Below are 16,486 nucleotides of genomic sequence, written 5' to 3' on the forward strand. Positions count from 1 at the left end.
TCACATGATTTGTTGGGGGAGATGAAACCCTTAACTTTTAAACAGTTACCTTTGATATACAACATACTGCACAAAGTTCATTTCTCATAAGCCGAATACTGTAAGATCCATAAATCATGTGCAAGGTCTTGATTTAGTTCTGTTCAGCCTCCACACCCCCGTCAGATTCACCGGTGGGTGTATCATTACAAATAATACATGTGGCACGGCTGAACGCTCTTCAAAGATAGAGAACACTGTTTTAAATTCTAGTTATGATCTCAATGGTTTTGAAAAATAGCAAATGTAGTGAATAAAACAATGCACATCACCACCAATGGGTTTTAAGCTGAGAGCCACAGAGAGAAAGGCAGGGGATGCAATAAGATGGTGCAATAACACATTATTGGTTTTGGTCTTTTCATGGTGTTTATTTAGGGAAAAAACTACTAGCAAAATACAACTCTCTTTTCCTTTTCATATCAATCTCATACTTCCCGTTTTAGTAAACTCGTGAACTATCCATCCAAATCACATCTGTCAACTGCCAACAAACTCTATGGTAAACCTATAATTTGTTTTCTGATAATCCAGCTGTTGGAGAGAGAAGAACGTACATTGTTCTAACGTCTTCATGTTTATTACAGTTAGCAGGTCTGAGGAGACAGGTACCTCTGTTAGTAAGCTCATTATACCACAGAGAGTCAGAGTGTATGTGTTGACTCACATCCAGCAGTGTGTGGATGAAACACGCACCCTGTTTTCATGGGCTGCCAGCCAGTCTGCTGAACCACACAATGGGACCCAACAAAAACTACCATCTACCATTCCCTCTCAAACTAAACTCCTCCAGGTTTCAACAGGTTACATTTGTGCACATCGTACACACAGAACAGATGTTGCTTTATTGATCTTTCTGGGATCAAGGAGATTTGTACAACCAACCTCAGGCCTAGTCCACACTTAAACACGCTTTTAAAACATAGCTTTTATGCGTTTTGGCTTTTTGTCCACACACAAAGTGTTTTAAGACACTGTAAAATGAGACTTTTAGATATGCCTGTGTGTGTTGCGTGTAGACAGACAAGACAGTTTATGTCTTGTAATCAAGCGGCAACTTCCGGGCCTCAAAGGTGAAGCCTATGCGTAAGTGCCTGAAACCTGCACTCTACCTCATTTCCAGCACGGGGAAACTCCACTGGCTACCAAAACAAATTTAGTTTCCAGTCTAAAGGGAAATTACTCTGCTTCTCACTTGATTTATGAGAGTAAATATAAGAATATGAGCTCAAAGTGCTTTGAGCAAAACATAAAATATCTATACAAACTGTTATTGACATAAAGGTGGCAGCCGGAGCACAAGCATCCATGTAGGGTAGTTGCTGTAAACCACATCCAGTAAACATTTATGTGTGTTTCAGTTCATGGTCTCAATTGCTAGTTTTAAGTCTACTTCAATGCAGCATGATATTCATTGTGTAACTTATGGTGTCATTTATTTAAAATAGATGATTATGCAGGGGTGTCTTTTGGAGTGTGGCTACATGCCGACCTGTCAATCAGGACAGAGGCTAAGCAATGCTAACCATGGCACAACAGCCTTATTTTTTAGGTGTCGCCCTTGTTTGTATCGTAAACTCTGACCTTCTCACTGCGATTTTAAACAAGAGAGAGGAGTGAGGGAGGAGTCCTTACACTCTACATTACATTACACACTTTCACTGGCAATCACATCACAGCCATGCCCTAAAACACCATCAGCTTTACTGCCAATTTTAAAATCAACGAGACCATAATTTTCAAAAATGAACACGATTCTGTGTTGCATAAGACTTCAAACTAGCGATTGAGACAATAAACTCATTATGAAAACGTTGACTGAGGTAATAAAGCAAGTGAGAAGTGGGTCACTTTCTCACAGACTTCTACCGAAAAAGACCTCCTTTTGCAACCGCACGTGTCGCCCCCTGCAGGAATTCAGACAGAATGCAGGTTTAAGGCACTTCCTCATTAGTATAGAAGAGATATGGTTTACAGCAACAACCCGACATGGCTGCTTGTGCTCCCGCTGCCACATTTATGTAAATAACGGTATAGATGTTGTATGTTTTGCTCAAGGCACTCTGAGCTCATATTCACTCTCATATTTGTCCTGAGTGAAGCAATGTCTCAGAAAGAAGACACCAAAGGTGATTCGTCATTGTCAACATGTGTTTCCTACGTGTCTCACACTCACTGAAACACACACACACACACACACACACACACACACACACACACACACACACACACACACACACACACACTTGCACAGACGCACAAACACGTTTCAGAAACTCAAACTGGAGATTTTATGCAACAGGCTATGTAATTGAACACAAATTTCTAACTAATAGAATGAAAGCTTTTCAATGGGGCCTTGATACTCAAACAAACACATTTGTATATGTGAACTTGGGAGGACCCTCATTGACACAGTGGTTCATACCTTAGTCCCTACATCTACGGTAGGTGTAAAGCAGAGACCGTATATAAAGAACCCAGATGACACAATCTGTTACATTCCATTCTCTAAAAACAAAGCCTCTCATCTGTTTGAAATTGTACAACTTTATATCCAATTGATACGCTGTTCTACTTTCTGAAGATTATTCTGCATAAACCAACCTTGAAACAATCCCTCTTTGCTACTGAGCTTCTCTTATCTATCTATTCTTATGTCATTGAAATGAATGGAAGGATTGTTAGAAAATGTATGTATTCATACGTGTCTCCGAGATCTTGAAAACTCACGGAGGTCAAGCCAGTAGAGGACAGGACATGAGCTACAAAAAATACCGTGATCAGATTCACAAACCTTGTGTCAGCTGCCCATGTCAGCAAAAGTCCATGTAGACCATACAAATGCATCCCAAAATGTATAACTCCGCAACAAACATGTATGAAAACTGTCTGCTTATGCATTACAAGGAAATAAGCAGGGTTGCACAGAATGTTCCGCAGAATATTCTACATATTTTAAACCAAAAAATAAAAAACAAAAATTAAAACGTTAGAACATCTGTATCCCAGGCAGAAAACAGTCCGCATCAAACTGAAAAACAGTCTGCAGATGTTGTTTTGCATCTGGTAACAAGTCTTCCCTTCATGCCAAAATGATATATCATACAGCCATACACCTGCATCTCTTTTCAATTACTTCTATGCACATTGACACATTTTTGCTATTTCATTAATAAATAAAAACTGTGTCATGTTCTGAATAAATGTCCCTCTGTTTGTGACTGTGCTGTCCTCGTCATCCTGCTGTGTCAGATGGGACGACACTTAACGTCCAGCCACAGAGATATGTGGACTGTGAAATACTTCCCTATAATTCAACGACACATTACACCGTCACGCACCCTGTCCATCGGCCACCTGCCGTACAGTGACAAACTGCGGTACGTCTTCTGATCCGGGGCCAGTGTGAGATTTACGGCGTCCTTAGCAGCATCCTTACTGATGACGCAAAGCTACCATCGTTTATTTATACATTTGAATCATTCTGTAGACATAACAAAACAAAAACAAAACTCAAGAATTATCATCAAGCTAGTCGGAGTCATGATCTTTTCATCAGGCACTGGACACAAAAAAAAAAAAAAAAAAACTTGAATTTTATATTTTTATAAAAACAAGCTTTTTGTTTACAAACAAAAAGTTTGATTTAACTTTTTAATACACATCTAACTCAACCTATGGCCTACTCTTTTGTTTGTGTTAATAAATTCCCTTTTATTAATTCAAATTCTGAAAAATGCTCAATGTAATCACTTTACTGCAATATTCCATTCATTTCAGAGTTCGTGTTAGGAGCCATGGTCAAATAAAATCAAAACTCAATTTACCCAATTCCATGCAAATAAATTAAGGAATGAATCCCTGTTTTCACCCTCATAAGCTCTCTCCATTTAAATCTCAGCAAACCATTTCTTACCTAACCTTAATTATCTTTATCTTAAAACCTTTAAAGTTACCTTTTTTCTTGTGAGAAGATTGTTGGGCGTTGTGCACGACTGTTAACATGCAAAACTGAAACTCAGGGCACGAAAGTCACTGAATAAGATGTTTCTTAAAGCAAAAAAACAAACAAAATAACAGTTTTGAGAAATACAGTATCCTTAACCCTAACCCTCATCCCGTCTCCTCCCCTTCCCTTCTGTGCTTCTGCGCACTAAACCCCGCCCTCCGCCCAAAATCCTTTTTGTTGGTTATTGGCTGGAACGCTGGAACGCTGTTAATATTTCGTGGTGCAGGTTGGCGCAGTTTGTTTTTGTTGGCATTCGTGGAGCCCGGGCTGTCTACAGAGACCGTGATTTTTTACAGTGTGTTCAGGGGACAGGCAGCTAGCAGATAGTGAGGAGATGTTTTTTACAGTGTGTTCAGGGGACAGGCAGCTAGCAGATAGTGAGGAGATGTTTTTTACAGTGTGTTCAGGGGACAGGCAGCTAGCAGATAGTGAGGAGATGTTTTTTACAGTGTGTTCAGGGGACAGGCAGCTAGCAGATAGTGAGGAGATGTTTTTTACAGTGTGTTCTGGGGACAGGCAGCTAGCAGATAGTGAGGAGATGTTTTTTACAGTGTGTTCAGGGGACAGGCAGCTAGCAGATAGTGAGGAGATGTTTGCTGTATGTGACAAAATAAATGTTGTTGCCTACAAAACGCGTGACATTGCTTAGAGCACCTTTAAAAGGAGCTTTCCCGGTCTTATAGCTTGCCAGAGCTACCTATATTGCCGAGCTGCACCACTGTAACTGTAGTTTAAAAAAAAAAAAATAGCCTAGTGGCTAAGGTGGGGGTGCAATTTAGGCTTGGTGGGCCATCAGGCTTGCAATACACTGGGAAAGCCAAGCCTGTCTTTACACAAATGCTGACTCAACAACTCATTGCTGGTTGACACCTAATACAAGCGAGACACAATCCAAACCTATCGCACATTGACAGTGAAGACATTTTTTTATTAGTTTTTTGGCTGTGACACTCGATACTTTAAGTGCAAACTAGAAACAAACTCAGAAAACCTGGTTCAGCTCCCAGTGTAACTCCATGCTGACAGAGTAAACAAAGAAAAGCATGAAACAAAAGGCTGATCAGGGGATTTAACAAACAGCACAAGCACTACAGTCTTCTTCCGCCTGCTATCACTTGACTACACATTTAAAGGGATCAGTGCAGCTTTATTAAAACATACTATACCTCCAACTTAACTCAACTCTCTGAACGGCAGACTGAGTCTGCTGGGATTCTGTTTCTTGATTAATATTAGAACTCTGCCTGAGGTGTTCATCTCAGAAGATACTTCGCTGCTTTGTTGTTCTAGTTTGACTGGAATAAAAATACTATTTCTGCCAACGCACGTCTTGAGAACCTGAAAAAACCTTGCCAATTCTAATGTATTCCTGGCAGGGCCTGTTTGTTTGTCCAGCAGTCTGAGATTCTAATCCCACATCTCTGCTTTCCAAACTTTTCAAACTCGCTGCTCTCCCAAAAATCATTAAACCTAAGGCAGTATGTAGTGATCAATAAGTGCGGTTCTTCTGACCAGCTGGCCCTTTAATGATTAATTAGCAGGACGCTGTGAGATGGTCCCACATGGTCCAACGGGCGCAGACTCCCATATAGAGAGTGGATTGGGGCGCATTTTTATGTCCGAGCCAAACACAGTTAAAATCTCTTTTTTTCTCATACTAATGACACATGTAGCCTACGTTTGTTTGTGTTAGCTAAGTTTTCCTGATTGCTTCGTTTCCGACAGCGGTCAGAAAACCAGGGTTGACTCGTTATCTCCAGGGCTGACGTTATGAAAGGAATAACATCAAGGTTAAAATCCCTTTTCCGGTGAGCAAATGAATGAACTTGGCTTTCAGTCTGGGGTATAGTTTGGACACCGCACACAATGTGTACAAAAGGTAAAATTATTCCTACAACACGTCTGCTTCCTCTTCCTCTTTCTCTCTTCTGCCCACCTTCCACACACACAGACCCCCAAGCACTGAGCTTCCTTAAAGGAGCCGCAGCACCATTTTACAACAAATGCCTTACCGCGCTGATGTGACCGAGCCCAACCCGAACCCAAACATCATTTCTAAATATCTGTCCGGACCCGGCCCGGCCCGTCGGCTAGGTGTGGGTATCCATCCTCTACTCCCAAACTCTTCTTTAAATCCAGCAGGCAGTGGAGCACAGAAAACCTCACCTCAAACTAAATTGCAGGTCAGAAGTGAAAAGAATCAAACTTAATAATACTTGATTTGTCGGAGGATTTGCTAAAGCATTAGACCTAAAGATAAGACACAAATCATGAATTACCAATTACATGAATTCTTTTAAACGGGTAAACAGACGGAAAAGTGTAAAAAGAAAAAGAAAAAGGGTATGGAATTTAGGAAATACAACATCTAGTCTTTCAGTGTTCTAATTTTCTGTCAAAAATCATTTATTTAGGCAATTATCTGGGATTCAGTTATTAGGTGTTTCAAATTAATATGCACAAAATATTACCATTATTGTTAATTAAAGACGACACTAATGACTTTAAACCTGTGACACAAATGCAGAGTAGACTGGCAGCCTCGAGCAACCTCAGAGGGAAATTACATTACAGAACTTTTGCTTTCATTAGTGCTTCCAGCTTTTTGCAGCAAGGCCATCTAGCTGGATTTATGTGTTGTAAATTAGTTTTTTTGTGTTTAAAAAAAAAAAAAATGGATTTACCACTTACAAAAAAGAAGATAGGATAGATTTATAAGAGCAAACGGCCAAAGCTTTGAGATTGTTCAGCAATGTTTCAAATATTCGCTGAATGTGGCAAACATTTAGTTATTTTAATTTGTGTTTTCCCTCATAACAGATCACACATTGTTTTTGAAATTCTTCCTATGATAAATAGTGGAAGGACTAAAAGACTTTTAGATGCAGTAAAAGAAAAAAGTCACAACTTAATGAAGTAAATTGGTTTAAGAAACAATTAAAGCTGAATTAATCAATATTCCTATTTTAAAGGTCCCATGGAATAATAATTTCATTTTATGAAGTTTTTTAACATTAGTATGCGTTCCCCTAGCCTGCCTATGGTCCCCCAGTGGCTAGAAATGGTGATAGGTGTAAACCGAGCCCTCGGTATCCTGCTCTGCCTTTGAGAAAATGAAAACTCAGATAGGCAGATCTGGAATCTTGCTCCTTATGAGGTCATAAGGGGCAAGGTTACCTCCCCTTTCTCTGGTTTGCCCACCCAGAGAATTTGGCCCGCCCATGAGAAAGAGACTTCATAGTTTTCAAACGAGCAAAGTGGCAGTTAGTCAAGGCCACATCCCCCAGCCTCCACCTTGCACCCCCCCCCCTCCCTTCCTCAAAAGCTACAGACACAGAAATGGAACATACTAAGCCTTATAGCCATCCAGCCTTTCATTACAGCTCAACCTGTAACGCTGCCTGACCCGCACCAAGCAGCAGACAGACACAGTTGACGACTAGCTATCACTAATTCAATAAAGCATTAAGCATGGCCATTATTTTCTGCCTCCAGTATCTGTCTGAGAGGCGTTAGTTTGGCTGTCTGGCTTTGTTCACACACAAAGAGGACAGTACAAACTGTATATATAATCTGTACAACATTCAGCATTATTTATTTATTGTGCATTATTTTCACTTGGACTATGTGTGTTGTGTTACTGCCATACCACGTCTCACCTTGCACAAACTATAAATTGACTCTTTATTTGATCTGTATTTTTTTTTTTACTACTACTACTACTACTACTACTACTACTACTACTACTACTACTGGCCGGCCGTCACATTCACATGATTTCACATTCTCATTTTTGTTTTGATTTAATCTTTTTCAATGAAAATGAGAATAATACAGAAATGATCATTCTCTCCAGAATTGTGAATCACATATCACACATTATCAGTCAAAATAATCGCAATCAGATATTTTCCTCATATCGTTAAACAACTGTTTCTCACAGGATGAATAAGAAGTTTCCCCCATGATGGATAAACTGACCTTTAAAATCATCGCAGTGCCCCTTTAAATACAATAATGCATCTTGGGAAACTTGGTGGGGTTTGTAAATGTGTCAACAAAGTGCCAGATAGATGGATAAGAAAAGTTTTCCAACCTGTCCGCGTGTCCAGCAGGAAGCGTCCGTCCTCGTTGCCGGACACGATGCGGTAGACGATGGGATCTGGCCCCCCGCCGTCTCTGGTCAGAGCGGAGACGCTCAGCACCTCCGACCCCACCGCCAAGGATTCTGGGAGCTGAGCGGTGTACTCCGAGTTCAGGAAGACGGGCTGGTAGTCGTCCAGGGAGACCACGTCCACCGTCACCGTGGCGACGGAGTAGAGGTGACGAGGCAGGCCGCGATCCGTGGCCTTCACCTTCAGCTCAAAGGTGGGCGGGGTGTTGGTGGTCAGCGGGCGCTCCAGCCGCAGGATCCCAGAGAACTCTTCCAGAGAGAAGTAGCCACTGTCGCCCGCCAGGAGGGAGTACCTCACCTCGGAGTTTATACCTAAAGAATGGGGAAGATGGAAAGACGGGAATGAAAGTGTTCTCTGGTACCAACGCAAACTGATTCAGCTTGTTAGATGATGAATATTACGCAGGGGTGTCACGCTCCATTTCACTAAGGGCCACACTGGAAAAGGCAAATCACATCAAGGACCAGACACGTAGAGTTTATTGACATGCTTTTATTGAATCAAAAAAGTCCAATACGTTTGACTGTATTATTGCATGTCTCATATAGCCTTCTGCCCTACAGTTTGGTTGACATAAAGAACAAAAAGTCAGCAAACAAGTTCTTTAGCCATAACAGGAGTTTAAGAAATCAAGCAGAACAATGATTACATTTTTAAAAGCAGACTCACAACAACCTGTTTCACAGACGAAATATGAAAACTCTCTTCTTCTAAGGACCCCTCCCAGCCCAACCATAGACTGCTCCCCGCTACCCTCTGGCATGAGGTTCAGCAGCTCCACAACAGCTTCATCCCCCACGTCATAAGACTGCTGAACTCCCAATAATCCCCCCCCTCCCACATATATGACACGAGTTACTGTACATGGACACTGTGAAACTTATTTGCATTGATACTTTAAATTTATATTGTTCATTTCACGGTTTTCACTGCAATACATCCTGCTGCTACCGGTATTTGCACTGGTCATAATTGTCTTATAATAATTTTTAATTCTATATTGCACACTCTATATTACTTGTCTTCTGTTTCTTTTCTTTTTTTGGAGCCTTGCAACGTAATCGCGCTCAACTGTGTATTGTGAATGTGCAGTTGAATGACAATAAAGTCTCTCTAAGTCTTCTTCTGTGGGACTTTTTGGGCTGGCGCACAACTAGGCGGGCCTAGTTATATTGGGAACCTAAATTGATACGCTGCAGGCATTAAGTTTGAAATATGTGATTTAACGCTTTGATATGTACGTTAGTTTGACTTGTCTATTGGCCCTGAGCATGCTGCATACCACCTGGGTTCTTTTCTTTGAAAGGGAGAAACAAATTAGCAGAGTAATTGCTGCCGTTTGATATCATTTCATCGTTATCATAACCACATCTGAATTCCCACACGGCGTGTTCATGATTAAAAGTGAAGCCATGATGTCAAAGCACAGAGAGGGAAGACTCCAACTGTGATCAAAAGATGAATCTTGTTAAAGAATCTTTTGTGCATGTGCCGATAAACACTGATCAAAAAACAAGATAACAACAGTGCTAATCCAGTAGATGTAGCCGTTTCTACACATCGCCCCGACAGCAAGTATACCTAAAGCAGGCTGTACGCAGGGAGCATAAAATGTCTGCGTCATTAAAGTAACACTATATTGATAAAGCTTGGAGGAATGATGCTTATAGAAAAAGCATTGTTTTGTATCCTCTTTGTTTTTAAAATGTAAAAGCCCTGCAATTGGCTCCTGGAGTCGGCAATGCTCCTAACCAGCCCAGAATGTACAGATTTTATTTCATTTTGTTACTTATTTTTGTTTTTGTTTTTTTTTTAACAGTTTTTAGCGTTGATATGGAATGGAAATCTGCCAAATTTAGCACACTGTTTTTCCACCTGGTGTGGAGATGTAAATTTCTGAGTTTTCTTTTCTTTTTTTCTTAAATCTGTTCTGTGGCATTTTACATCCGCAGATCCCGTGTGGCCCTGCTCACGTCACACGAATGTGTGAAGCACTGACTATTTTGCTGTTACTAGAGTGGGAGTCAATACATTTTTTAAAAGATTATTTTTTGGGCTTTTTATGGCCTTAAATTGGCAGGATAGCTTGAAGACAAGACAAGGGACGACATGTAGTAAAGGGTTGGATTTGAACCAGGGCCGCTGCCAAGGCCTCCACCTGAGCCTTCATGGGGCGCACACGCTACTGGGTGAGCTAGAGCTCGCCCAAATACAGTTTGTCTTAAGGGTGGCGCTACAAAGCATATAATGGCCAACAAAATCCAATGGGTTACTTCCTTTGGGATGTCTGCATTGTTTCATGAGGACAAGTGGTAATTGTGGCGTGCTGGTGGTGCTAGAAGAAAGGGCAGAGGGAATGAATTTACAGAGTACACTTCATGGCAAGCTGGCCTGCAGATGATTAGATGTCTTGCTCTATGACAAAGTGTTAGAGGGACCGAAAGATGGCTCCACCAGTTGGCGGGTACCTCAATCTGTAGGCTGTGCAGAAAACACCTAAATCCCACAATATGCGGTTGCAAAAACCCTGACTATAACAAGTATTTGCCTTGTTACTATTATCAGTGAGTAAAGCCACGTCAACAAACCATGCAGGTCGATCACTGGCTCTACCTGGTCCCGCTTAAAATATCCACACACCCAACAGCTTACAGAAACAAACAGACAGTTTCCCTTTAAGAGGTCACAAGCTGAGACTTTGGGAACTGCTGTTTTAGGATAATTACAATGGGAGTGCCATGACTAAAGGGCAACATTTTTAGCTCAAACAAAGCGTCAACAAACAAGTGGTTTGGCAAGTTTAGGAAGATGCCTTAAATTTGCCTAAAGACTGTGCAACGGTTAAAGACAAACACTTTAATTCTGAATTTGAGATCAGGCCGAGGACCACTTAGCTGAAAGAGAGACAGAGCAGGGAGCCCCTACAACATATATTATATAAAAATTGATGGATGACAATGAATTGATATTCATACATAATTTATACCTGTGGAAGGCCCAGGGAATCCTTAAGATTAAATGTATTTGTGAATGGCTCCCATAGTGGCTACCTTACCTTGATTAGTAAAGTAAATCATCAATGTTGTGTAACTTAAATGATTTTTTACTTGAATAGGCCGATTTGTCTTTGCTCATAATTTGTTGAATTCATGTTAAATAAAAAATAAAAAATAAATAAATAAATATATATATATTTTTGAAACCTTCAAATTTCAGTAATTTGGCGGCCCCACCTGCAGTGACTTTAAGGACCCTGTAGGGGTCGCAGGCCCCTGGTTGAAGATCTGTTTTAGAGGACCAGTTGATTGTAATTTATATTAAATAATTTCCGGTATTATAGCTTAGTGTCCTATTGCTCTCTGTGGAACGTCCATTAGAGGAAGAACATTCTAAAAAAGAAATTAATTCTGAAAATTGATACAGTAACTGGTCCAGTTTTATTCTGAATGAATCTGGGAAAGATGATAATGATATGCATGCAACGTACTACAGATCTATCTGTACATTTCTTGATTTGCAGTGGTTTGACAGTTGAATTAAATAGATATTTTATCTCTTTCCTAACGTTTCCGGATGGTCTCTCTGAAATATCTATCAAAGGCAAAACACATTCTAACTCTTCCAACACCAGTTTCATTATGAATGAATCCAGGAAGGATGGTAGTGTACATGCAGGGTATTACAGATCTATCGGTGTATTTCTCCTTATCAATTCAAATCATCAGGTTTTCAAAACACATAATCTACTGAATCCAACTGCAGTTTGTATTTTTTTGTTGTTGTACTGTTTTTGTTACATTTCTTTGGCAAATAAAACATCCATGAAAAACAAAAGTTCATTAGTCATTGTTGTCTGTGGTTTTCTGTGAAGAGAAAGAGGACAAGCTGCTGCACATCTGAAGGAGTGGCTGTGCTGTTCTGACTGCTCCTGTTTCCCTAGCCAGCTCTGTGTGCGTGTGCGTGTGTGTGTGTGTGTGTGTGTGTGTGTGTGTGTGTGTGTGTGTGTGTGTGTGTGTGCGTGTATCTTTGTGTCTCTGTGCGTGACTGTTTACCTGTGTGAATTTGTGCATATCAGTGGATACAAAAGCGTGTGTATATGTGATATTAGTGTTTGTATGGGCAGAATATTTATGTTTGCGGGTGTCTTTGCATTTTATAGATCCTGTGTGTGTGTGTGTGTGTGTGTGTGTGTGTGTGTGTCGACACACACCAATGCTTTAGCTGATATCAGATGAGAAGACTGTCTGTGTGTTCTCGTTTAACTACATCCGTGGGGTCCAAAAACAGAATACAGTATACTTGTGGGATCCAGACAGCTTTGTGGGGCCAAAATGCCGGACCCCACAACTTTAAAGAGCTGTTTGAGGGTTAAGACTTGGTTTTAGGATTAGGGTTAGAATTAGGTTAAAGTGAGGATAAGGGTTAAGGTTAGGCATTTAGTTGTGAAGTTAGGGTAAGTTTCTAGGGAATGCATTATGTCACTGACGGGTCCCCACAAAGCTAGTGAGACGCACTCGTGTGTGTGTGTACGTGTGTGTGTAAGTGTGTGTCGACACACACCAATGCTTTTACTGGTTTCATATGAGTCTGTTTTACTTTGGTCTTATCTGAACACTTACAATCTGTGGCAACACATGAATAAAACATTCAAACACGGACAATTGTTGCAAACTTCAACCAGAAGAGATTGCTTATGATTTGTTCAGTGCTAAAATGCTGATTTACAAAGCAGTGAGATCAAATTATGCGCTGAAACAAACAAGCCGAATGACACGTTTGTGTGAGTGACATTTACTGAGAAATAAAAAGAAACAGGAGGCTGTTAATCACAGGAAAGAGGGAAAAAAAGAAGAAAAAACTGAGAAAATCTCGTCAAAGTAACACTAAGGAAACAAGAAAGAGACTGAGATTAATGAATAAGCAAAGTGTTCCTTTATATGTTGAGAAGATTTCCCTAAATCTTAAGCTGAATAAAGTCTTTATAAAGCCTCTTGGATCAGTTGGAAAATGCATCGTCACAAAGCTGAAAACAGGGCTGTTTTTCTGACCATAGAGGTTTTCAATTGAATTTGATATAGTATCAAATCATAACAAAAGTTATACACAGTGATACACTTCACAGATAGAGTATGTCTAGACCACACTCTCTAATTTACAAAGGCCGAGCAAATATTACAACTTCTTAGAGATGTGTGGTTCTTGCAGGACAGCGATGGTACAAACATGATCTTCTTGAATATGATGCATTGCTGTAGATTAAACTACCCAACAGTAAGGGTGGGAAAAATAGATTCTTAGATGCTTTGCGATTATCTCTAAAAGGATTCGATGCTCTATTCTTTAGATATATATATATTTTTTTAATCTGTTGATTTATATTTTAAACTGTCTCCAGACATGTCAGTGACTGAAAGCGCACTGCGCACTAGAGACACTGGCCGAGCCGGCTACTTCCGGCTTAGTGCTCCGCTAATGATTTCCCGGCGGATGTGGCACTCCAAAAAATGTCTCCACTGATTTACAGACGCGTCTTTCTCCATGTCAGTCGATGGAAAAAAGTATCTTTGGCTGACAAGTTTCACTGTTTTTGCTGCTCTGTTCAATTTGCCTTAAAGCCTGGCACACTTCCTGGGGGCCTTGTTCAATCCCCAGACCGGCAGGATAGATCTAGGGGGAGGGCGCTTACCTCTCTCTCATTTCCACCAGCAACGTGCCCTTGAGCAAGAGCCCTACAATTAGTACTTTACTTTAAGTACTTTAACTGCATTTTACTGCGTTGTAGGTTTTAAAAACAGGACTTTAACTTGTAGTAAAAGATTTTCACAGTGTGGAATTGGTACTTAAACTTAGGTAAAGGTAAAAGATTAAAAATGTATATGACCTGACGTGTAAAGCAAGACGCTAATGCAGCTAGGGTTAAGGGTTAAAATCCCAGAGCAGCAAATTATCACCAGCACAGCTGGATGACTTGGTGGAGAGGTATCAGGTGGGTGATTTCACAAAGCAAAACCTCTGTTGGGAATGGCTTAGACTTTAATTATGTTCAGAATTAGTATTCACTGTACGCACACAAAGGCGAGCACACAAAGGGATCGCTGACACCAGGACTTATGGGTTTTCAAGACATGTTCTGACCTGAGACAAACATTATAAAGCTCTCAATGGTCTTATTGTTGTTGCACTTGCATGTTCACACCACCCAAAATGCCATTTCAAAACCTAACTATTGACCCAGCATGCCCAAAGGATAAGACAGATTTGGGACAAGATCTCAGGGACATTTTCATTCATGTGCAATAAGGCCATGGACCCAGAACCGCAGGTGGAGAAATTTAGGGTAGCTTGAAGAGATTTGGGTCTCGCTCAGTCCCAGACTCACACTCGCATGAGGTCATGGCTCATTTAGTCTCACATTGCCAGACCTTCCTCCATAGCGCTGCAGAGGAGGGTCTGGCTAGTCCACACAGCATTATGGGATGGGAGAAAAATGTGCTTTGTGTGCCAAGTGTGGCAATTATTCCTGGACTATTATAACAATGTCTATAATTAACACAATGTCACTTGATCCCTCTCTATGCCTATTCTAATATAGATATCGAACACTGGCCCTTTTTAAATTTTTTATGCGTAGTATCATTGTTAATATAACCGCGACATTGTATGCCTCTGTTTATTTCTATTTACATGATGGTACTTTTCTGTCTGTCTGTGCTAGCCATTTCCCGGGGAGGAGGGGGTGGATGAATAATAATAATACTAATAATAATAACCTACCAGTGTCTGGGTCCTTGGCGTACACGACAGCGACGGGAGTTCGTACGGTCGTGTTGTCGAACACGGTGACCTCGTAGTGGCTGCTGGAGAACAGAGGCGGGTTGTCGTTAATGTCCTGGACCGTCAGCCGGATGTCTGCCTGACACGAGCGCCCGCCGCCGTCCGTCGCCTTGGCCACCAGGTTGTACTCGACCTCCTTCTCCCGGTCCAGCACAGCCAAAATGAACAGCTCACCTGGGGACAGATGGACACTGAACACTGAAGCCTAATGACATTCAACAATGAGTTTGTCGTCTTGTTTGTGATTTTCCCTGGTATTACAACACAATATTAAATAAATAATATTTAAAAATGTATTTTATTATGTTTCATTTAACACACTACCTATTTCCACAAGCTTCCAGATGATTTTATGTTTTTTCCCTCCATTAAGTTCGGCAATAAGAAAGGAGCAGCCATACAAGTAGCCCAGTGAGGCTCATTACACACCAGACACCAAATTATTGGATGGATGAAACATAGGGGCATAACTTTGCTATTCCAGAAAGCAGGCCAAACACACACACACACACACACACACACACACACACACACACACACACACACACACACACACACACACACACACACACACACACCACACACACACACACACACACACACAAATGTATTCTTAACTTGCACACAATGACAAAAAGTAGCATATTGTAGAATATTTTTTTTCCTATACAATTCTTTTGTTAAACTTTCTTTAACTCTCATGTTGTCCTTGGGTCAAATTGACCCATATTCCTATATCAATGTTGTATTAATTCCCCAAAATACCATGATTGATTCCACACAACGCTCTTTGGCAAGTAAAAATCTCTACTTTCATTAATTTTGGGGTGTCTTATTCAATTTTATAGCATTTGAAAACAAATGGAAGTGTTGTTGAAATAGTATTGAGTAAAAGTTGACATATTCCAGTCTGTGATTATCCATCAACATCCATTCCTTTAATTTTAGTCTCAATAATTCCTAATTTCTGCTTTTCTAACTCAAGCACTAGGTATAATTTCCTACAAATGAGGTTTATTGAGCATAAATTCCAAAAATAACTGTAAAACTAAAGTTAATAAGTTAGTTTTACGTAGTGTTAAAAACGTCAAAAAAAGTTGCAAACAAAAAGTGTTGAAAAAAGCGACAAAAACATAAGAAAAAGTTAAAAACATCGATAAGAGCATCAACAAAAGTGTTGATTTTCAATTTAGACGGGAAGACAACATGAGGGTTAACTTTCTTAACTTAATTATATATTATTGGATCATTATTACTGTATGATAAGTAAGTGGAACTTTATTGTTGTCATCAGTCAAGGTGAAGCTAATTCTAACTACTGCATACTTTTGGTACATTTTGTAACAATGGATGCAAATGTAGTGATGTTAAAAGTACAATATTTCTCCCTGAGATGTTGTGGAGTAGCAGTATACATGTAAAGCAT

At 40.3% G+C, this 16,486-nt stretch overlaps 1 protein-coding gene across 3 annotated transcripts in view; it reads right to left on the bottom strand.

Annotated features, from left to right (window-relative positions):
• Window positions 1–16,486, bottom strand: part of fat2 (FAT atypical cadherin 2) — a 119,443-nt gene that overhangs the window by 44,010 nt on the left and 58,947 nt on the right. For all 3 annotated transcript variants that reach the window (XR_004333767.1, XM_032527591.1, XM_032527592.1), the window contains exons 15-16: window positions 15,001–15,234; window positions 8,148–8,537 (exon numbers count right to left, since the gene is read on the bottom strand). Coding sequence is in view for 2 of the 3 variants with exons in the window: in XM_032527591.1 (XP_032383482.1) it covers window positions 8,148–8,537; window positions 15,001–15,234 (624 nt within the window). In the remaining variant the exon portion in view is untranslated. The remainder of the gene's footprint in view (window positions 1–8,147; window positions 8,538–15,000; window positions 15,235–16,486) is intronic.

This window comes from Etheostoma spectabile, chromosome 10 (genome assembly GCF_008692095.1).
Source record: "Etheostoma spectabile isolate EspeVRDwgs_2016 chromosome 10, UIUC_Espe_1.0, whole genome shotgun sequence".
Taxonomy (NCBI): Eukaryota; Metazoa; Chordata; class Actinopteri; order Perciformes; family Percidae; genus Etheostoma; species Etheostoma spectabile.